Source organism: Schistocerca piceifrons, chromosome 5, assembly GCF_021461385.2.
Source record: "Schistocerca piceifrons isolate TAMUIC-IGC-003096 chromosome 5, iqSchPice1.1, whole genome shotgun sequence".
NCBI classification, from domain to species: domain Eukaryota; kingdom Metazoa; phylum Arthropoda; class Insecta; order Orthoptera; family Acrididae; genus Schistocerca; species Schistocerca piceifrons.
In genome coordinates, this window is record NC_060142.1 from 422,888,601 (window position 1) to 422,912,381 (window position 23,781).

Here is a 23,781-nt window from a genome sequence, read left to right on the forward strand (position 1 = left end):
TCCTTTCATTGTTTGTTGCACATTGCCTACCACCGCGGCAACCACCAGTGCTCTCGCCCGCAGTTTTTCTTTGGAAGGCTTCCCCTCTACTCTTGCTACTGATAATGGTCCGCAATTTGCCTCTTCCGAATTTGCGGATTTTTGTGCTCATCACAGCGTTATGCATGACACGGCCCCGCCGTTCCATCCACAATCCAACGGTGAGGCTGAACGACTGGTCCGCACATTTAAGGCTCAGGTGCGGAAACTTCTGGCTTCTTCTGCTGCTGATGATGCGCTTCTCCAGTTTCTGGCGTCTTACCATTTCACCCCCATGGGTGACCTAAGCCCGGCTGAGCTGTTACATAGCCAACAGCCCCGCATGCTACTCCATCTTCTGCGGCCTTCCACCTCACGGCCGCGGGTGCCTTCACTTGGCCAGTTCACCACCGACGACCTTGTCTGGGTACGGGGATATGGCAGGCGGCCAAAATGGAGCCCGGGCCGCATCTTAAGACACCGTGGCAGACACCTGTATGAAATCCAGATGGACACCGGTGTTGCAGTGCGTCATTCGGACCAGCTTTGGCCTCGTGTGCCAGCAACGCCTGTTCCGAATGCCGCTACACCACCTTTGGCTCTACCTGACACTTGGGATCTTGGCATCTCTCAATGCTCACAACGCAGCCCTCTCACCGTCATCGCGATGCCAGCACAAGAACAGATGCCACCAGGAGACGTGCCCATGCAGGAACTGGATGACCATCCTCTGTCAGAGCAAATCTACTCGCCTCCTCCTCCAACGAATGCCGACGCATCGCCCATGTCTCCTGTCATATCAACTGGACTTGCCGCAACGGGCAGATTGGTGCATGGGGCCCCAGCAGATTCGACCCCTACGTCTCCTGTCATCTCGACCCGTTATCATCGGGGACACTTCCATCCGTACGGGAAGCCTCCTCCTCGAGACTTTACGGCGAGTCAAACAACGCCTATGGACGTTAGCCATCTCCAGGACACCTCCATCAAGACCAGTGCAACAATTTCAAAGGGGGGAAAAGTGTTGTGACTCGCCGATCATTCAAAGCGCCGCTGCGCAATTACGCGCGTCCTCTACGTGTGGCGCTGTCTGCCAGCCATGCAGCAGCTGCACCACCTAAGCGGCCAGCCGAGCAGCGGCCGCTAGACTGGGACTCAGTGCTCATTCGAATGCTAATGTGTACACATGTCTTGCTTGTCAACTTACTCTGTGACTTATATGTGTTGTGTCGTTATGTGTTAAACTTGATGTTATAACAGAAAGCTTCTATTCTCTTCTTGTCTACACGATTTAACGTCCATACAAATACTTTCAGAAATGACTTCATGAAACTTAAATCTATACTCGATGTTAACAAATTTCTCTTATTCAGAAACACTTTCCTTGCCACTCCCAGTCTACATTTTATATCCTACTCAAAATTTTTCTTTTTTTTCCCTTTACTGCTTGGTAAAATGCAGGGAGTGAAAGGCTATTTACAATTTCTACAGAAACCAGATGGCAGTTATAAAAGTTGAGGGGCACGAAAGGGAAGTAGTGGTTGGGAAGGGAGTGAGTCAGGGTTGTAGCCTATCCCTGATGTTATTCAATATGTATATTGAGCAAGCAGTAAAGGAAACAAAAGAAAATTCATAGTAGGTATTAAAATCCATGGAGAAGAAATAAAAACTTTGAGGTTTGCCGATGACATTGTAATTCTGTCAGAGACAGCAAAGGACTTGGAAGAGCAGTTGAACGGAATGGACAGTGTCTTGAAAGGAGGATAGAAGATGAAAACGAGGATAATGGAATGTAGTCGAATTAAGTCTGGTGATGCTGAGGGAATTAGATTAGGAAATGAGACACTTAAAGTAGTAAAGGAGTTTTGCTATTTGGGGAGCAATATAGCTGATGATGGTCGAAGTAGAGAGGATATAAAATGTAGACTGGCAATGGCAAGGAAAGTGTTTCTGAAGAAGGGAAATTTGTTAACATTGAGTATAGATTTAAGTGTCAGGAAGTCGTTTCTGAAAGTATTTGTATGGACGTGAAACATGGACGATAAATAGTTAGGACAAGAAGCTTTCGAAATGTGTTGCTACAGAAGAATGCTGAAGATTAGATAGGTAGATCACATAACTAATGAGGAGGTATTGAATGGAATTGGGGAGAAGAGGAATTTGTGGCACAACTTGACAAGAAGAAGGGTCTGGTTGGTAGGACATGTTCTGAGGCATCAGGGGATCACAAATTAAGCATTGGAGGGCAGTGTAGAGGGTAAAAATCATAGAGGGAGACCAAGAGATGAATACAACTAAGCAGATTCAGAAGGATGTAGGTTGCAGTAGGTACTGGGAGATGAAGCTTGCACAGGATAGGTTAGCATGGAGAGCTGCATCAAACCTGTCTCAGGACTGAAGACCACAACAACAACATCATATTAAACCTACTCCTGCATTACCCCTATTTGCTTTTGTATTTATAACCCTGTATTCACCTGACCAGAAGTCTTGTTCCTCCTGTCACTGAACTTCAGTAATTCCCACTATATCCAACTTTAACCTATCCATTTCCCTTTTTAAATTTTCTAACCTACCTGCCCAATTAAGGGATCTGACATTCCACGCTGTGATTCATAGAACGCCAGTTTTCTTTCTTGTAAATCACTGGAAACTAATCACTGTAAAAATGTGGATAAAAATGTAGATTAGTACGAGAATAAAAGTTATTGAACTACAAAACAAATCTTTCACTGCCAAGCTGAGAAATATTCGCTTTGCCTTCACATATAAACAATATATATCTATGACTGAACTGACTGCATTGTTATTCTTTCTCCTTTAAAGTCCTTTTTATGTCCTCCCTACCAGACTATCTCAATTTTCATTTGACCATTCACTGTGTTTCATATGCACACACACTAACTTTTGCAGTGTTCTGAAGGGTTTCCTCACAAGTAAATAGCAGCATATAATAAATATAAAGTATCCAGGGTCATGTTAGTGGACATTAGTGTGTGATGTGACCACCCTTTACTTTTATGACGGCTTGAACAATGCTGGAAACTTAATTTCTGTGGGGGATGTCAGTCCATTCTTCCTCAAGAGCCAAGACCAGAGAAGGTAATGATGTTGGACACTGTGATCTGGAGCAAAGTTGATGGTCTAACTCATCTCAAAATTTCTCCATTGGATTCAGGTTGGGACTCTGGGCAGGCAAGTTCATTTCAAGAATGTTACTGTCCACAAACCAATGCCTCACAGATGCTGCTTTATGAACAGGAAGCATTGCCATACTGATACAAAAAATTGATGAAAGTAATCAGTTTTTGAAAATATAATCCAATTGGATGGATAAAACATCCACTCACCAAGTGCCAGCAGGAGAAAACACACATAAAAGTTAAGGGAATACACAACCTTTCAGAGCCAGTGGCTCCTTCCTCTGGCAGAAGAATTGGAGGGGAAGGAAGGGGGATGAAGGAAAAGGACTGACGCATTTTAGGAAATTGGGAGAGTTTTGGAAAAGGCGCCCAGAACCCAGAGAAAGGGGAGACTTAATGAATGGGACGAGAAGGAAGAACTGGTTGTTGGGGACTGGATTGGATGATTTGAAAACCTGAGAGCTTAAAGGTGAAGGTAGCGTGATAGGCAAGACAGAGATTACTGACAAAACATGGTGCAAGAGTTTATAAGAGTGTCAAGGTGGGAGGGGCAATAGATAGGTCAGAAAATGAAATATGTAGTAGAAAACTAAAAGGAAGTGGGTAGAAATTATGAGACTGAAGAAATTAATCAAGTTAAGTCCAGGCAGATGCCGAGTACTGAAGACGTGTTACACCACTCCCCACTGGCAGAGTTCTGAGAAACTAGTGTCTGGGAGAAAATCCATATGGCACATGTGGTGACTCAGGCACTGAGGTCAAAACAGTCATGTTGTAGAGTATGCTCTGCAACAGGATATTGTATGTTGCCAGTACACACACTTGGTCTATGCCCATTCATCCTGCCAGCCTGACGGTAGTTGTACCAGTGTAGATGGCTAGTCAGTGTTTACATAACAACTGGTGTATGATGGGTCATTTCACAGGATTGCTGTCCCTTTGCTACTATATGTTTTACCAGTTACAGGGTTGGTATAGGTGGTAGTGGGAGGGTGCATAGAGCTTGTCTTAGAGAGGGGCAGTCATAGGGGAGGAGCTGTAGGGTAGGGAAATGGGTGCAGAGGGAACATAGGATCTGACAAGGATATTGTGGAGATTGAAGGAGTGATGAAAACTATTCTAGGTGTGGCCGGCAAAATGGCAGACAGAGTGGACCTCATTTTCAGCCATGAGCTTAGGAAGTCACCAAGAGTCTGTTACACAATTCTGCACACTTTAAAACTACTAACAAACAACAGTATTTATATTTTTACAGTTGTCAACCTTTCCATGTCAAATGTTTCCTCCTATACAGCCTTAGCATTCATGGCAAATGTATTTGTTACAGCAGTACAACACCATTCTCACTTTAGCCTCTGGATGTAATTATCCCACCACTATAATATTGCTGATCCCTCAAAAGAAAAGGGGGGGGGGGCAGAGAGAGAGAGAGAGAGAGAGAGAGAGAGAGAGAGAGACTTAGGAGCACACCTCCTGTCTCTCAGTACTATCTAGGTCTTGAATGTATTTACCAGCTGCTTCGACAAGACTATGACTTCCTAAAATCATGCCCTGAAGTGAGGTCCATTCTGTATGACATTTTGATCATCGCTCCCTTGACGTCCACAGAGCCACCTGCGAAATGACACGGCATGTATCAGTTATTACATGAACACTGATTGCTGTTCTACATTGGTATAACTACCACCAAATTATCAGTTAGGATAAATGGGCCTAGGCAAAGGTTGTATATTTGCAACCAAAATACTCTACAACATGACAGTTGTGACCTTGGTGCCTGTTTCACCACATGTGCCATGAGGACTCTTTGCCCTGACACCAGTTTCTTAGAACTCTGCAGACGGGAACTTGTGTAACATGCCCTCAGTTCTCGCCACCTACCTGGTGTTAGTTTACATTAATTTCTTTGGGCGCAGCATTTCTTGTCAAACTATTCCTCTCCTATAACTGCGTAGGCTTTCGCAGCCAGAGTCAGTCAACATAAAAGTTTTCTGGGTATGGTACCGTGTCATAATGTGTGAAACTACTGCTGCTGGAGAAACAGCAACATTTCGGCCACGGTTGCAGCAGCTTCTTCAGGGTCTACTGGTACCAGTAGCAGCAATAGTTTTATACATTATGACGCGGTACTGTACCTAGAAAACTTTTATGTCGACTATTCCTTTCTTCATTCCCTTTTAGTGTTCTGTACCTTTTATTTTCTGACTTGTCTTACCCTTCCCCCCTCACCTCTGCTACATATAATGCTCTTAGCTTTTCACCCTTGTAAACTCTTGCAGCATGTTTTGTCAGTAATCTCTGTTTTTGCTTATTACCCTATCTTCCATCTTTAAACGCTCAGGTTTTCAAATCTCATCCTGTGCAGTCCCCAGCAATCAGTCTTTCCTTCTCATCCTGTCTGGTGAGAGTCTTCTGTGCTGGGGTTATGGACAACTTTTCTACAAATCTCCCAATTTTCTAAACCTCCCCAGTTCTTTTACTTCATCTCTCTTCCTTCCCGTCCAATCATTCTGCCAGAAGACAGAGCCACTGGCTCTGAAAGCATGCACATTTCCTTAACTTTTATAATTTTTCTTTTTACCCGGTCCTGTCGCAGCTTGGTGAGTAGACTTTTTTATCTTCCAAAATATATGTTACAGTCATTCATCATTTCTGAACTCTTCCTCTGCTGTACTTAGTACACAGTACTGTAAAATGCATTCATTTATGTATGGTGATAGGTAACATTTTCCAGGCATCTGTCAAATCCAAACCTTTTCATCAGATTGCCAGAGGGTAGAACACGATTTGTCACTTCAGATTATTCATTTCCAGTCATCCCACATCCACTGGCATTGCTCGTTACACCACTTAAAGTATTGTAAGCAATGACTGCAAAAATGTCTCATATGCGGAACTGCTCATTCTCTTTAACTCCCTGCCCACAGTCATTGTGCTAGCAGACTGCTTGTAGCACTTTGGAATTAAAGTGATTCCATCTCCTGATTTCATGCCTTTTTACAACTACCCTCTGCAATGCTCAATGACCCTTGTTCATCAGTATATGAGGTCTAACTGGTCTTGGTTTTAGATGTGGTTGATCCTTCACATTTTCTCTTCAGTCACATTACCAACAGTCAACTTGGGCAGCTTGAAAAGGTTTGAAAAGACCCTTATGGATTTGTTACTCAAGTGACATCCAATGACCAGCCCAAGTTCAAACTCACTGAGCGCTTCTGACCAACCATTCCTGCTGTTACTGCTTCTTGACTGACTACACAAAGCTCCCCATCATCCTTCATACTGACGGATCCACCTCTTGTGACATCTAGTGGTCAATTCTGCACTGCATGGGGGTGTCTGGATACTTTCAGTCGGGATGTGTATATGTAGTATTTATACCTTTGGGGTTGAACGGGAAAGATACTAGAAACAGAAGAGCAACAGTGTTGTCGGTGTTACCTCCTTGTATCTACAATCATGCTCATAAATCAAGGATAATTGCAGAATGTGGTGCCACACAATGTGGCACTACACAAAACTAGCACTAACAGCATAGGCACATAGGGAACACACATGACACAGATCTGTAAGTCCACAGTATTGGTTGAGAAAACCGTCCCGAAACACATGTGCTACAAAGCGCCACTATTTCCTGCACATGTACCCTGACATCAATATGGGATATGATCACCGTGCACACGTACACAGGCCGCACAATGGGCTGGCATACTCTGGATCAGGTGGTCGAGCAGCTGCTGGGGTATAGCCTCTCATTCTTGCGCCAGTGTCTGTCGGAGCTCCTGAAGTGTCATAGCGGTTTGAAGATGTGCAGCTATACATCAGTCGAGAGCATCCCAGATGTGCTCAATGGGGTTTAGGTATGGAGAACAGGCAGGCCACTCCATACATCTTATATCTTCTGTTTCAAGGTACTCCTCCTCCACGATGGCAGCTCAGTGGGGCCGTGTGTTATCATCCATCAGAAGGAAGGTGGGGCCCACTGCACCCTGAAAAGGCAAAATGACGTCCCGATACACCTGACCTGTAAGAGTTCCTCTGTCAAAGACATGCAGGGTGTATGTGCACCAATCATAATCCCACCCCACACCATCAAACCACGACCTTCATACAGGTGCTTTTCCAGGACATTAAGGGGTTGGTATCTGGTTCCTGGTTTATGCCAGAAGAAAACCTGGTGAGAATCACTGTTCAGACTATACCTGGACTCGTCTGTGAGCAAAACCTGGGACCACTGTTCAAATGACCATGTACTTGTTCTTGACACCAGGCTTTACGGGTTCTTCTGTGGCCAGGGCTCAGTGGAATGCACCTTGCAGGTCTCCGGGCAAGTAAACCATGTCTGTTCAGTCATCTGTAGACTGTGTTTATGGAGACAACTGTTCCAGTGGCTGCGGTAAGGTCCCGAGCAAGGCTACCTGCAGTACACCGTGGTCGTCTGTGGGCACTGATGGTGAGATGTCGGTCTTCTTGTGGTGTTGTACACTGTGGACGTCCCGTACTGTAGTGCCTGGACACATTTCCTGTCTGCTGGAATTGTTGCCATAATCTTGAGATCACACTTTGTGGCACACGGAGGGCCCATGCTACGGCCTGCTGTGTTTGACCAGCCTCCAGTCGCCCTAATATTTTACCTCTCATAACGTCATCAATATGTGTTCTTTGAACCATTTTCAACACACAGTCACCATTAGCATCTCTGAAAATGTCTGCACACTTACTCACTGCACCGTCCTCTGACATACACCAACACACCTCTCCTTATATGGACTGCTGCCAGTGCCACCGTGTGATGACTGCAGGTCAAATACAATGCATGGTCCCACCTTGAGGTGATTTAAACCAGCAAACTGCCCACCAGAGTGTTGTTTCACCATGTATCAGCATTATCCTTAATTTAGGAGCGTGAGTGTACTTGTTACTAATTTGTAAATTAAATTATGTATATAAAATTTTCTGTTACTTGTGATTACCCTCTTGTTCACTGCTTATGATAAAATGATATTTCCTTCCTTCCAGTAGCTGAACTTGTTTTACTTATTGTTCCCTGTTGCCTGAAGCCTTTTCTCCCAAGGCAGGAGTGTTGAAAAGGTAATTGAGGTACCATTTATATTTCTTGTCCTGATCACTCCTTTTTCTTGCAGGTTTATCAGTCCTTTTCTGGCCACTTCTATATCAGCAATTGCTGAGGAAGCTCTGGTTTTTGATTCTATGTAGTTATCTAATGTTTCCCCAATAAATATTTTATAGGCTGAATCCAGCACTGAACTGACACCTGTTAAGGAGCAACGGAAGAAGACAAACAATGTAAGCAGTTTCCGAACTGCATCTGAGACAAAAAAATTTACCAAAATGAAAGAGCGGGACGTGAATACGCAGCAGAAATCTCATAATGGAAAGAGCAGTAATCATGTACAAGAGAAAAGCAAATCTTCAGGTTCTCAGAAGAAGTTAAATTCTGAAAAACCAGCGATCGATGGCCCCGTTTCAGTTGAAATTACAATTGAATCAAAAAATACTGATTGTGAGCTGTCACTTTCAAATGAGGATGACAGTAACCACACAACAGAAGCCATTAAGAACTTAAGGTAAAGTTTTTTGAAACTAATGATTGATTTATGTGCATTTTATACACCTTATTCGTACACAGTATTATGAGGTAAGATAGTGTTTTCCAGCTAGCCACATGAAAGGTGGGTTTGCCTAGGAAATACTCAGGAGTTAAGCAAAATAATTGCATTATCAATTCTTCATTTGGCCTTGGTTTCCACAGTTCCCATACAATTACTTAAGATATTTTAGATTTGTTTTTAAGTATCATTGATGGATCTAAAATACATAAAGTGTTGCCAGTTGTTTGTGTAGAGCAATTTTTTGTCACTGAATGCGTAATAAAGGACTTGCATGTAGGATGTTTGCAGATACAAAAAAATGTTGTGTGTAGAATTAGTATTTTATGGTAGAGATTAGAGTGATGAAAACTGATTTTGTTAACTCGTAATGTCCAGTTCCATCACAGGAGGGTGCCCAAGGTAAGCCTTTGCAGACAAGATTATTATTTTAGATAATGGAGTAGTTCTGATCAGATGAATAACATGTTAAACTTTAATTTTGATTTTTTTCTGACCAGCCTAAGAAAAAAAAGTTTGCAATGAAATCTGCTATTGGCAATTTGATAGAATTCATAACCATGAATGGTTTGTTGTGTCCGATTCACGAATGAGCAACAACTGTTGTGTAAGTGTGACTTTAGCCTAAATCATAAGATGAAGCACTGCAGGTTTATATTGGGGGTAGGAAGTTGTGCAGGGATATGTCCATAGCAGCGAGGCTGCCACTGTGGGATACTTCGTTGAATAGCAATGTGCTATTGAAACAGCTGTTCAGCTGTCAAGCAGAGGTGATAAAAGTACAATGCTGACATGGTGTAAGAAGAAAATGGTAGTTTTTGTGCTGGATATAAGACTACTGGTGGTAACAGTTTATATTTTGAGTTATGCAGAATCAATTACTTGTTGTGGAGGCTTTGGGACATACAACCATGGTTGATTATCAAACTAGCAGTGATGATAAATTGATGTAGAATTTTGTAAATAGTGTTCAGAATGAAAGTTGTTAACAGTTGTGAAGTTGAATAGTTTATTTTATGACAAGTAAACAAGTTTTGCCTGAATTCATCTCCTGCATTTGCAACATCATTGACATAGTGTGCATCTTTTAAGAAACAATAAAAAATTTTATTGCAAAAGGACCTCTCTAATGCTGGTGTTATGAGAAGTGTGTCTTTGACTAGTACTAATTGATGGTTGTTCTTGTTTCCTTTTGCATAGAAGACATGGAAGAAGAAATGCAAATAATTTGTCAAAGAAAGTGTCATCCAAGTTTGCTGCTTGAACGAGGTTGGCCATAAGTGTATTCCCACAAACATGTATGTAAAATTTAATTCCAGAATGAAATTTTCACTCTGCAGCAGAGTTTGCACTGATACAAAACTTCCTGGCAGGTTAAAACTGTGTGCTGGACTGAGGCTTGTACTCGGGACCTTTGCTTTTCACGGGCAAGTGCTCTACCGACTGAGCTAGCCAAGCAAGACACACGACCCATCCTCACAGCTTCAATTCTACCAGTTTTTGATACAGACACAGAACAAGAGTCAAAGTCAGAAAAGGGAACCAAAAAATTCTGTAGCTGATATAGATTGAAATTAGCAATTGTAAAGCCAGTTAAAAAAAAAAAGTGATTATTATTGTACTACCTCCCTTTTGACAGCATTATCTGAGTCATTGAAAAATTGCTATATGTCAGGACTGTGAGGCACCTTGACACTTCAACCTCATTGCCATTTGATATTTTCTGCGGTCTTTCAAAAGAATTCAGCTGTGTCAGTCATAGGATACTACTTGAGAAAGCAAGTTGCAATGGAATCAGATGATGAACAATAACTGTTTAAAATCGTATCTATAGGGCAGGCAGCAAACAATGGTCTAAGATGCAAACAAAAAATAGGTAGGAAGGATAGAGTCTGACTGGGGAATGTACGTTATGAAATTCCACAGGGATCTGTCTTTTGCAGTATGTTAACTTATTACTTACTAAATTTTTATAGATACTTTTATGTAATTAAATGTTTTGCCATGTGTTCAAAATCGGCATGGACTTTGTATCACAAATGCAGGTTCGGATTGTAACTATTCTTAATTATAGAAACATATAAGATAAACAATACAAAAGTTTTAATTGAAGGTTATTCAATAAAGTTGATCATAAAAAGACTTCGATTTTGATTTTTTAATCAAAAAATTTGTTCTCCTTTAATGAACATATCAATCTTCATATAGAAGCTGCTAACCAAGGCCAATTTTACAGTGCAGTATATTAATATTAAGAAGGTTATTTAATACATATAACTATGTACAACCATGTAGTCATGTCTGTACTCTATCATGGCTGAAGCAGGAGAGAGAGAGAGAGAGAGAGAGAGAGAGAGAGAGAGAGAGAGAGAGAGAGAGATATTGTTTAACTCAGTATACGCTGTCGAGAGGAAAATTAAATGAGTGTTGAAAATAGTTGAATCAGGCAGCCAAAAAAACAGGGTTTGAATCACTTTACATGTGGCATATTATTTATTTTATTAGGTCACTGCCAGATATAGTTTACTCTTATCAATGTTCAAGGTGCAGAGGACACTACATTGTTCTGTATATCTTTTCTTATTTTTTCTTAGAAACATTGTAAAAATATTTGTTTTAATACCAGTTACACAAACTTCACGTTTTGTCAGTTACATGGGTAAATGTTGTTCACGGAGTCAGTTCACAAGGACACAACTATATCTGTGAGTTTATGGACCCCTCAACTATAAGTTTGTCACTAATTCATCATGACAAGGAGGGATAACACATGAACAGTTAATTTAATACAGTCTTGAAATAATTGATTTTCTTTTCAAAGAGAAATATTCAAACATAATGTAATTAATTAGTTTAGTCTGTCAATCAATAAGGATCTATGAGAGTGATTTACAAAATTCCCTACTGACCATTTCAGCAGAACAAGTTTACAATAAGTATATGCATTACAGAATTGTTTCAAGATTTTTATAGAATGTTACAAGAGTTATTAGCTCTGAGATGCATTGAGCTTTGTACAGTGGTTGGTGACACTTTGCTTAGCCAGCATTTACGCTCATTAGAATTCATACATCTCCATTCCTTTCCATCATATGCACTCTAGAATGAATTGTCTTTCATTTTAGTAGTGGAAAAGGCACATCTCAGCAGCATTTGCCTGTGGTCTCAAAGAAAAGCCACTTAAACTTTGAGCATGACATTCTTCATTGCTGTACTGCTGGTTATGTTGTATAGGACAATATGACCACACGATGGATCATCATCCCAATTGGGTGTTTGGTTTCAAAGATGGAGTCTACACACAGCAGGTTGGGAGCAAGTGGAGTTTCCGGACTCAGAAGTTGTAAATGAAAGAGTTAAAAAATTTATTGCACCACAGGCATTAGTAAAGAAAATGTACTTCTCTTCCTGGAGGAGAGTGGAATTAGTGCATGGTTATAACAGAGGATCAGGTGTGGGTAAAGGCGTTGAGAGGAACAAAATATGCAAGTAGAATTAATAGAACTCAGTTTGATACAGTCACGTCCTTGTTATGTATGATTGTGACTCCTGTTAAAGTTCTTTAATTCAAGTCTGGAGTTTAATCACTAGAATTCACATGGACAAAAGCTGAGCCCAATGTCATCCAATTGTTGCACTTATGCTATTTTGAAATAGTGTCATTATTTAGTTTGTGCAGTTAACATCATTTCAAATTTCTCCATGGTGCGCATGCACGACTCTTGGCAGTGTCGTTGTGATGCAATGGCCTCTCGTGATGATAGAAACGTTCATTTTTCTTCTGCAGAAGACTTAAGAGAGCACAGGAACAATGAAGACACCAAGTGGCGGCAGTATGTGGAATATATGCGGCTCACGTGAGGCATCACATGATGGCCACTGTCCCAGTGACGTGGCAACAGAATGTCCACTTTACAAGATAGTTCACCTAACACCCATAAAGATGCTCATCTCATAATGTTTAGATGCTCCAGAGCCCTCTAGTGATATCAATAGAATTCACTAGGGACGGCACCCTGAGAGAAGTGGTGTTCCATGTCTGGCCGTTTGTTTGATGTAAAACTCCTAGTCACAATGTGCCCTCTGGATTTGGTTTGCAGTTAGTAATGTTTATTTACACTCAAACTAAAGAATTTCATACACTCAATGTGAAATGTGTCCACATTTTGTTCATTTAACATAAATTGTTTCTTCATGCATCAGTAATGTCATCCATCCGAATAAAAGTTTATGGACAACTTTTTGTTGTAACTCTCGTGGGTTCTCCTCAGTTAAATCTAACTATGCCTCAGAGCCTGCAAGAGTTACAACACATATCTACAGATGGAACTAAAGAGACAAAATATGGAAATCCCATTGCCACACCAAGACAGGATGGGTGATGATTAGATGCACGATTTCATCTGCAATCAAAGAACCTACCCTGTAAGAGTGCTGAAGGCACTGTAATCTACCCTGAAGATGAATGAGGTAATGCAGTATGTCATGACTATTCAGTAAAAATTAATTATGAAATATTCAGCAAACCACAAGTTTAAATCATGTGTAATGAGAAAGACGACAGAATTATGCAGGCATTCTGCTATCACATGAATTAATAATGAGCACATATACTCCAAAAATGAACCTAATACACTTACAGCATAACTCATCAATAGATCATATTTTAAGGAATAGATACTAAATTCTGATGTGTTAGGTTAAACCAAAGCATAAATGAAATAGCACACCTAGAAGGTTATAAAGATACACATACTTAAGATCGAAGTAGACATGTACATACATAAACAAAATGAAATTGTGAAAACATCCTATTATTTTACATACATGAGAGAATGCATTGCATTGCACTGCTTATTTTTCAGTCATGAAATATCTTCATGCCTTGAAGAGGATATACGCCTTTAATTCTACCAGTGTGTGAATAACCAACAGTTATCAACAGGGTCCAGTATTCTGGATATTACAAATGGCCCAGTGTAAAATAATTGATATTTGCTATTCCTTTTACTTAATAAAAATAGCTTTTGGGTGACTGTATTACAATGTGGTCACCTACTTCTACAGTGCATGTCAAGGACACTTTACAGTTAAAATACTACCAGCATTATTGTGCTTTGTTGGAAGCGTAACTACAGTCCACTGAACTTTTACCTCCCAGGAGATTATTCTTCTACGTATTTTTGGTGTGGGTTTAGTCCATTAATCGTTACCTAATACTCTAAGCATAAGTTCACATGGTGTAAAATTACTAGATAAATGACATAAGTTATTCATAACTTCCTCAAAACTGGACAGATATAAAAACCACAAACTGTGTCAATTGTAAAAAAAGTGCAAATGAACACAGTGAATTCGCAGAAGATCTGGTCAGCTAGATTGATTTGTGGGTGGTATTTTGAAGTTAGTGCAGGGTTAATAACTTCTTCTTGCAACAACTGTTTCCATTTATGGCCTATAAACGTACTTACATTGTCTTATAGGATGGATTCAGATTTACCAAATTGGGGAATAAAATCCCTAAATATATGTTTGATAATGATCTCTGTTGTAGCTGTACTCTAGTACCTTACGTCTTACAAACTTAGAAAATATTGTATTTATTTAAATCTAGGCTTCACTCAAATCTAAACTGCATCCAAAAATGAGATTTGAAATTCAAGGAAGAAAGGTATCTGAATCTTAAGTCACACCCAAAAAATGAGAATAAAGATTTAAGGGGGAAAATGTCGTAGGCACAGTTCGAGATTGAAGCAATGTTGGTTCACATGAGATACAAAGTAGGTAGAATATATGAAGGTACAGTTGCAACAGTGGGGTTCAAGGAGTGGACTCATCCTCAATCTTTTTTTTTAAATTTTTTCTAGTTGTGGCCTTAGTATTTATCTTTGCGACTGAACAACTTGACAGTGTACCACTGCGTGTATTCAACAGCAAAAGTTAGTTGTGACAGCTCTTAGCACCAATTTTCAGACCTTCCATTTGCTTTGCACTCAATTCTAAGCTGCAGGCAGTTTTTTGGATCCCAAAAACCTGAAAAAATTGGGGCTTAGATTCGAGTATATACAGTACATCACAAAGAAGTACCACATATTTTACATTGTGTTCTAATTTTCGGCAAAGGACTGTGAAGGTAAATTGGTACAAGCTGTAGCAGCTTGGTTTGTAGAATTGGGTATAATTTGCCTTTCAAGCAGACATTAAATGGTTTGCCTTCTTACACAGGAGATACATATGCAAAAGTCTTTATGCATTTGTGAGCAGCTTTGTAAAGTAGTGATACTCTCCCAGTTTCTTCGCACATTTTACCAAACCAAATTGTCCATAAGCATGGTGGGCATACCTGGTCACACATTCTTCAGCCTCAGGTGGAGTGAACACCACGTCTCAGATGATGGAAGAATAATACATCATTGTGTATTTGATAGTTTGCATCCAGGGATTCGATTGGTTTGTGGAGCAACTGTTCCTTTATTCTCTGTCAACATTTGGCGAAATCGTGTGCATCTCCTATGTTTTTGCACGTCTTCAAGAAATACTGCCAATTAATGTCATTGTTCATGAGGCATATTTTGACATCACTTTTGTGATCAGTATACAAGGGCACCTAATCAAGATTTTCAGGCAGATGTGAAAATGCATCAGCTACTATGTTGAATTTGCCTGGAATGTTAATAATTTTGAAGTCATATTCCTGATGTCCATACAGGTAAAAGTGGGACTTCACGAAGGCCCATACAATGGCAAGCACATCTAACTCAGTGGTGCAATATGATCACTCACAGCTGGTCAATAAGCAATTGCCAAAATCTATGGTACATATCACAGGCCTGCTTTCATTGTTACAAATCTGAAATAAACAGCCACCAATATCGAGCTTTGATTACTCTGTTGCCAGACAAAAGTCTTCATTCATGTTAGAATGCCAAAGAATGTTTGCACTACATAAAGCTTGTTTTATGCAGTCAAAGGCCTTCTGACACTCATTTGACCAATATGAGGGCACAAATTTCTCGAGAAAACAGGAGAGATCTGCACTTTGAAGCAGATGATCTAGCAAAAATGTCCAATAAAAGAAAGTATGAAAGCATTGTATTTGCGTGATTCTTTTTCCAAGGTAATCTGCCAGTATGATACCGAAAGTCAAAGCTGGTCAAGAATTTTACATAAAAACTCTGAATCCTCTGATTGACGTTTTCTGGCCAAGTTTGTATGGGAACACATATTGTATTAATACCTCTGGCATCTACACAAAGTCAGATACAGCCGAAACTTTTAATAATAGTCTAGATATGAGCTCTGAGAGGGTTCCACAATTTCCAAAGATACAATATTCCTGATCTCCTTGGCAACAGTCAAATGCTGGTCTAGGGGATACTGTAGGAAGCATGACATATGTTTTGTGAGGATAGACATCCAGTTTACATTCATATCACCATATTACTCCAGCTCTTTCTTCAAATACTGCTTCAAATTATTGCAAAACATCTGTCCACTTATATTACTCAGTGTCATTGAGGTAATCAGATTTATTAGCTTTATGTACTGTGGGCTTGGGGCATGGCAAGTGGTTTCAGTGCATTTGGTGGTTCATTATCAATGAACCCACCAAAATATTGTATTTTTAATGTTTGGCAAAGGCACCCATGGCCCACATAACTACAAATCAAATTGGCAACCATGTTGTTGTGTCATACTTTCAACTGTAAGAGGCCAGCAGAGGTCAATCCTAGTGTCCCTCTAACATAATAGATCCATTCTTACCGAACATTCATTGACCACCAGGAATGAGTGCTCTAGCTTCATTTCCTGCATTTCAATTCATAACAGTGTTTGTCACTTCACTGGTTTAGATCTGGTACTAACTGCCCCCAAGATCCAGCATCCAGTCACAGGGAAAGTTTGTACATTTGTATGCTGACAAATTCTTCTAAAGAAACCAGGTCACACGATACTTAACTGAGCACCTGTGCCCAGGATTACAGTTACAGGTAAATCGGCAACCATTGCACGTACAGCAGATTGTACATGATCCGGATACCTTTGTACAATTATTGTCTTTGATGCACAATGCATCATACTTATCTGAATTGTGGTCATACCATATTAATTTGACTATAAAGTGAGTCACATCCCTATCATCATCTTTGACCAGGCTGGCAGAGCTAGAGAGTCATCACATCTAGTTTTTCGATTTCATTTTAGGCTCAGGTTGCATTTGCTTTACTGTCATGCCCTGATGCCAGCCATTTGATTGGTGTTGATTCTGCTTTTCACTACTATTTTGATGATAACTGGGTGGGTAATGAACATTAAGTCTGTTCCTCCATGGATGATGGTGTGATCTAGTTATCTTCTTGCCAGTTGACAACAGTGTTTCTGGAGAGCAACATGCAGTGTGGGCTACTAGAGTGCGAGCAAGATCTTGTTTTGAAGAATGTCTCTGAAGGTGACAACAGTTATCAGATCAGCTGTGGCATTCCTGGTCATTGTTATGCGATTTGTTGCTCTAGCCGGAATTATTGGTGTGTTGTGTGCATGTACGCGCTGTGCTACTCACAGCCTCCTGAATGAAATTAGTATTATAATATTCTTATGACATCTCTAGCAAACAATGGAAAATCCAGCTTGGAACAATGACAATATTATGAAGTGAAGTGTGAGCATGCACGCATGGGTTTTGTCTAATTGAGAAGAAGGCTTTTTGGCCAAAGCTTAATTGTTTAGCAGTCTGTTTGTTGTGTCTTTCTGTGTCTCGACTTATGACATCTCTCTTAGAGATCGCCTTGTCTCAGTATTTTGTTTTATTTAAGTATTCTTTGAAAAACTTCATGAGACTACTATGTTTCTTGCTATATGTCTCAGGTTTGGAAACTTTGAAAACTTATTTTCTTAGCCTTTCTTGCTCCCTCATGACCACTGCTTGACCAGAAAAGCTTTTTTGAATTCATCATAAGTCTGGCGTTGTTCCACAGCTTTGTGGCCCACAATGCCACTTTTCCCAGTACAGATCAGCAGACAGGAATGCAATGTCATTTGTTCCAGAACACTGTCAGTACCATAAAAATCCCGTATGAAAACAGCAGTATGAATAGATTTTTTAATCAGGTGGGAATACAGTAAATTCCCTACCCCACAGAATTTTCTCTTTCCGTAACGAATTTACAAGCACAGACTGCGTACCAAGTCCATAGACTATGCTGTAGGTGGGAGGAGGGGGGGAGGGGGAGGCAGAAGCAGATATGTTTTCTGTTTGACTGCTTGGTTTGGCTTGTGGTATTGTTGGATGGTCTGGGTCATTATTGATGCTGTGTGCATCAATCAGTGATGAATCAAGAGATTGTAATTCATCCCTGATTTATGCATTTTGCTTAAGCAGAGTAATTTCTTGCACTATTGAGTTGTGCCAATCTGTATTTCTTTCTGTGCGGGTTTCTCAACATCTGATAATGTATGTTCTACACTCTCAGTAAAGTCATCATGTTCTTGCTTTTACTATGAAAAGGAAAATCAGGTTAGCTTTAATGACGCACCGTAACGGTTGTGAGCATTATTGCCTTTGAGATTAGACATAGTGAGTTGATGTTAGCCAAGAATGCCTTTAACATGACAAAGATGCCATTATCGACAGCTCATTGAGTTGGAACAAGGTTGTGTAATAGGGGTACTAGAAGCTGGATATTCGTTTTGCGATACTGCAGAAATACTTTGCAGGAATGGAGCCACTGTACGCGATTGTTGGCAGCAGTGGTCACGAGAATGTACACTCGCGAGAGGACTAGGCTTCAGTTGGCTATGTGACACTACCAAGAGGGAAGACCATCGTGTTTGGGGTACGGCTTTGGTGCATTGCACTGCATCTGCGACATCAATTTGGGCAGCAGTTGGCACTCCAGTGACACAATTGTTACAAATTGATTACTTGAAGGGCAGCTCTCAGCTAGATGCTCTGTAGTGTACATTACTCTGACCCTAAAACTACTGCCTTTTGCGTTTTCTGATGGCAGCTGGTTCTGCCTCAGTGCAAGTGATAGCCGTGTGTTGGTTAGGAGGCAGCCAGTTGAGTGCCTGCAACCAACCTGTCTGTATGCTAGAAAGCTGAAGTTACGGTCTGGGGTACAATTTCATATGGCGGCGGAAGCACTCTCGTGGTATCCCAGGCATCTTGACTACAAATTTGTTCATCAATCTAGTGACTTGACCTGTTATGCTGCCATTTACGTACAGCACTCCTGGGGTGTTTTCCTAAAGGATAATGCTCACTCACATACCACTGTTGTAACCCAGCATGTTCCACAGTGTGTCGACATGTTGCCTTGGCCACCTCGATCACCAGATCTGTCTCCAGTCGAGCACATATGGTACATCATCGGATGACAACTCCAACATTATTCAAAACAGCATTAACTGTCCGTGTGTTGGCCAACCAATTGCAACAGGCATGGAATTCCATCCCACAAACTACATTAATCTGTGATATTGCTACCTTTATCACTTGAATATGTTTCCTAAACAAATGTATTCCCAAAATCTCATTATTGTACATTAATCATTTTTTGATGTTTGGATTTTTTTTCTGTCAGTGTAAATGAAATATAAAGCAGTCATAACACTAAAAGGAAATGTGACCTACACTATGAAATGAATTTTTGTTTCTAGTTGGAGGAAAGGAGTAAACTGCAGTTGCAGCAAAATTTTTAACTTACTTCCAATTTTATGAAAAGGATAGAGTGCTACTCGCCATATAGAGATGACACTGACAACTTACTTCCAAGTGATATTAAGTCCCTAAGAGGCAATAAATTAAATTAAGAGTTTTTGCTTGAAAACACTTTTTCTTCTCTAGATGAGTGTTCTAGTAGAGACCTGTAGGCCATTCTCCACATATGTACCTGTACTACTTGCATTTCTGTTTGTTGCTACTGTGCTGACTTTGTGTGTTATAGTAGACTTTTTTTGTATTATACTACAAATTATACATTTCTTAGCTACTAGATAAATCTTATTTATATTCCATAGCTCCTAGTTAACTTCCTTTTTATCTTTATGAGTAATGTTAAGCAATTTTTGTGTAATGAAAGACAAGATTTGACATATTCTACATCCTTGCTTATACATGCATTTATAGGTCTATTGAATATGCCTCAAAAATAAATAAATTGGTATTTGCTTTATTTCTGATAGTGATGAATTAAAATGGTGGATTATGGGACTAGGGTTATTTCAAGTAGAGATAAATTCATTAGAATCTTTTTTTATTATTTTATGCATATTTTTTCTCTCCTGTTGAATCATCTCACTGACCCTCTTTTTCCATTTATTTTACTGAAGGTCAATTCCTCAAAAGAATGACATTCATCTCCAGAGGAGCTAAAATCTCTTAAAGTTTCCATCTTTGCTATCAGTTTCGATCGGTTATTCTCATAATTCTTCATTCTAATGGATGTGTGTGTCTCTTTTATCTCCTCTTGATGTTCGGTTATTGTAATGTTGTGTTACCAATGAACAACAAGAAAATGTTATGTAACATTCATTTATTTTGCACTTGCAGGTCGATCTATGAAAAAGCTTTTTAAAATAGTACTTGGTGGTTGTGTCATTACATAGTTAACTGAGCTGTGCAACTGTCATATAATTCAGGTCATATGTTACATAATTTTCAATTAAGAGGAAGGCCAATTTTCTATTTCATTTCAGACATCATATTAAAAATGGAAGTTCCCCAGAGAGTGCCAGTTCTGTTTGTGGGCAAAGCTTGTATGAAAAGTGCTGATTGAACCAGATTGGCACGACGGCAAAAAAAAAAAAAAAAAAAAAAAAAACCCAAAACAAAATTTTCTATGAAATTACCAAATAAGAAATTGAGTAAATGTTGTTATTATTGATTAAATAATTCCTTTTGGCGTGGGGATTATGAATCTGATTTTGTCAAAGTGTTGCGTTTGGGTAATTAACTATGTATTCTTACTGGTGTTTTATTTGGTTAGTATTGATTAAAATAGGATCTTTTACATGAAACTACATATGAATTGAGTGATTTTGAGCTACTGCATCAACTTAAGATAGCTCATTTGTTTCAAAAGCTATTTTTAAAAGTCTGGAAGAAATTCTCTTACATCAGGGTTTGGGGGGGGGGATTGCCTCCTGGAAGCTGTCCCTGACAAAATTTATTATTTCATTGCCAATAAAAGTTGGTTCTGACATTTCAAAAACATATTAGCAATGATAGGTATAATTTCTAAAAAGAAAATCAAAAGTGAACACTTCAATCGTGCACTGGCTCTAATTGGAATAATAAAAGTAAAATAATTGTGAAAAAAACTACATAGTTTCATGCAAGTTTATGCTGTATCAAAAAGTGTTTGTTACATCAAAACCAATTTTTCAAACAATGGAAACACCATGTAGGAATATAAACAGTGTAGAAAATTGCTACTTACTATAAAGATAATTCATTACGTTAGAGACAGGCACAATTAAAAGACACTTACACAAGTTTTCAGCCACCAACCTTCATCAGAAAAAGATAATACACAGTTCATTCACACAAGCAAGCATATCTCATGCACACATGACAGCCAACTTCGGCAGACCCAGCCAAAACACATTCTAGCCCAAGCTGTGTATTATATGTGCATGAGGTGTGCTTGCTTCTGCAAAAGAATGGTGTTTTTTTCTCTTTTTCTGTGTAAGTGCCTTTTAGTTGGGCCTGTCTGCAACTTAATTTGTCATCTTTACAGTAAGTATCAATCTGTCTTTTCCTACATTGTTCAAAACCAACTTTTAATACGTGTAACTTAGAGTACCCTGTCCTCTTCCATTGAGCCAGTCCGCCCCCGGTAGCTGAGTGGTCAGCGCGACAGACCTTCAATCCAAAGGGCCCGGGTTCGATTCCTGGCTGGGTCGGAGATTTTCTCCACTCAGGGACTGGGTGTTGTGTCATCCTAATCATCATCATTTCATCCCCATCGACGTGCAAGTCGCCGAAGTGGCATCAAATCGAAAGACTTGCAACAGGCGAACGGTCTACCCAACTGGAGGCCCTCGTCACACGACATTTCATTTCATTTTCCATTGAGCCTTTTCTGTTTGTTGAGTTATGATCTATCCTCATCCATATTATATTTCACTATGGATTTTTAATAAATAAGTAAACAATATTCAGTTTAATAGCAAAATTATGTATGTTCTATAATTATTTTGAATTACTTAAACTATGAGTTCCTAAGGAAGAATTTTATCAAGAGAAATGTCTCCAGTTTGCTATCCAAGACCCTTATTGGCCTGTCCTGTATTGTAGCACTCATTCCTCTGCCGCATTTTTTATTTGGCTTTCTTTTATTCACTCTTGAGTAGACACTCTCTTTCCTGTCTGTTGTACGTAATAAAACTATAATGAATGCGGTGCTCTGATAAATTTTAGTGTGATGTTTGTGTCTAACTGCACCACAAGCATAGAATATGACACTATAATCACTATAAATGTTGTGAAGACTATTTTATGTTGATGAACAATAATACATTTCTCCTTATTACTTAAAACGAAATTGTTTCAGCATCACATTTACTTGTTGTTTAATAATGTTTACTCTTTTTTGCAGAAATATAGAGAATGGAAAAATGATTTTGGAATCAAAATTTGAGGACATTCTGGAAGAGAAACATTTATTCAATGAAGAAGAACTTCGTAAAAGCAAAGAGTTATGTGCAGAAGAGGAAATGCTTCGCAAAAAAATACATGAACTTCAGTCTACTGAGATTGAAGTGAGTTGCATTTTTTTTTACAGTATTTTATGCAGCAGTTGTCCTTGAGCTTGGCAATATTTTAAATTTTGAATTATCTCACAGTAAACTAACAAAAGCAGTTTTGTTTGTTGGAGTGGTCAAGAACAACAAGGATGGAGGGAGGGTCAAAGGGAAGGAAGAGTGTTGGGTTTGGGAGAGACAGGAAGGAGGGGAATACAATAGGAATGTGACACCAGTGAGTCCCTCCTAATCCTGGTAAAGAATGTTGAATGTGGCACACAGTAAAGTGGACAAGTGATTTGGGAAGAGGATGAGGACAAGATAGAATGGAAAAAGGGGGGGGGGGAGGATTCGCGACACTGTTGGGGTTGGGAGTGAGATGGGCTAGCAAAGATTGATGTCAGAAGGATTGTGAGATTGGAGGACATGTTTTGAGAACAATTCCCACCTGTGTGATTCAGAAAACCTACTTTTCAAGAGGGCATGGCTGGAAAGCAACCTTTGAAATGTGACATGTTCAGCTCAGTGGCCTACCCTGCTGCCAAGTGGTCAACATCGCTCATAAATTAATATATTCTCATTTTAGAAACCACATTGTTTCAAATAGAACACTTGAGCTTTCAGTCGTCATCAATTATAAAGAGCAGTGGTGGTGCTGGCATGATCTCTCGCTTATATAGGTGTGACAGCAGTGTCTGGAACCTTCCATAGAGGGCTCAAAGGGTGGATGAATGGGAAGGTAAGTTTGGCTCCAGACCACCACAAGACCAGTAACATCAGGTGACACATGGGACTGGCTCAATGTTTGAAGCCATCACTCCCACATCCCTGAAACCATCAAGCACCCATCTTTGCTTTTTCTCCATATTCGAGGCCCATCCGCTTTGTGTACCACTCGTTTCTGTTAAAATTATTTCATGTTTGTTTTCTGGGTGATTTCCATCCATAGCCAACTTTTCAAGTTCCCTTTGTTTAAAAATGTCATAAGTGCTCTGTATAATTCCCAGTAACAATGCAAATAATTTGTCCTATGTATATGCTACCATGTTCACAGAGGACACCATACACACTGTGACCTCGAAGACCTACACTTTTTTTTATGGGGCATAACGTACCTTGTACCTTGGAGGAAGATCGTAGCTGTGGTTTCAGTCCGTGTCTCTGCAGCATGCGCTTTACACTGCTGATCATTGCTCCACATTATGGGAGGAATATAACCAGCTTGGCCTCTTTTGCCTATTCAT

At 39.8% G+C, this 23,781-nt stretch overlaps 1 protein-coding gene across 1 annotated transcript in view; it reads left to right on the top strand.

The window, feature by feature from the left end:
- LOC124799056 (S phase cyclin A-associated protein in the endoplasmic reticulum) overlaps positions 1–23,781 on the top strand; it is a 621,352-nt gene that overhangs the window by 97,483 nt on the left and 500,088 nt on the right. Inside the window, exons 11-12 of the mRNA XM_047262594.1 lie at positions 8,412–8,749; positions 22,393–22,555. Coding sequence (XP_047118550.1) covers positions 8,412–8,749; positions 22,393–22,555 — 501 coding nt within the window. The remainder of the gene's footprint in view (positions 1–8,411; positions 8,750–22,392; positions 22,556–23,781) is intronic.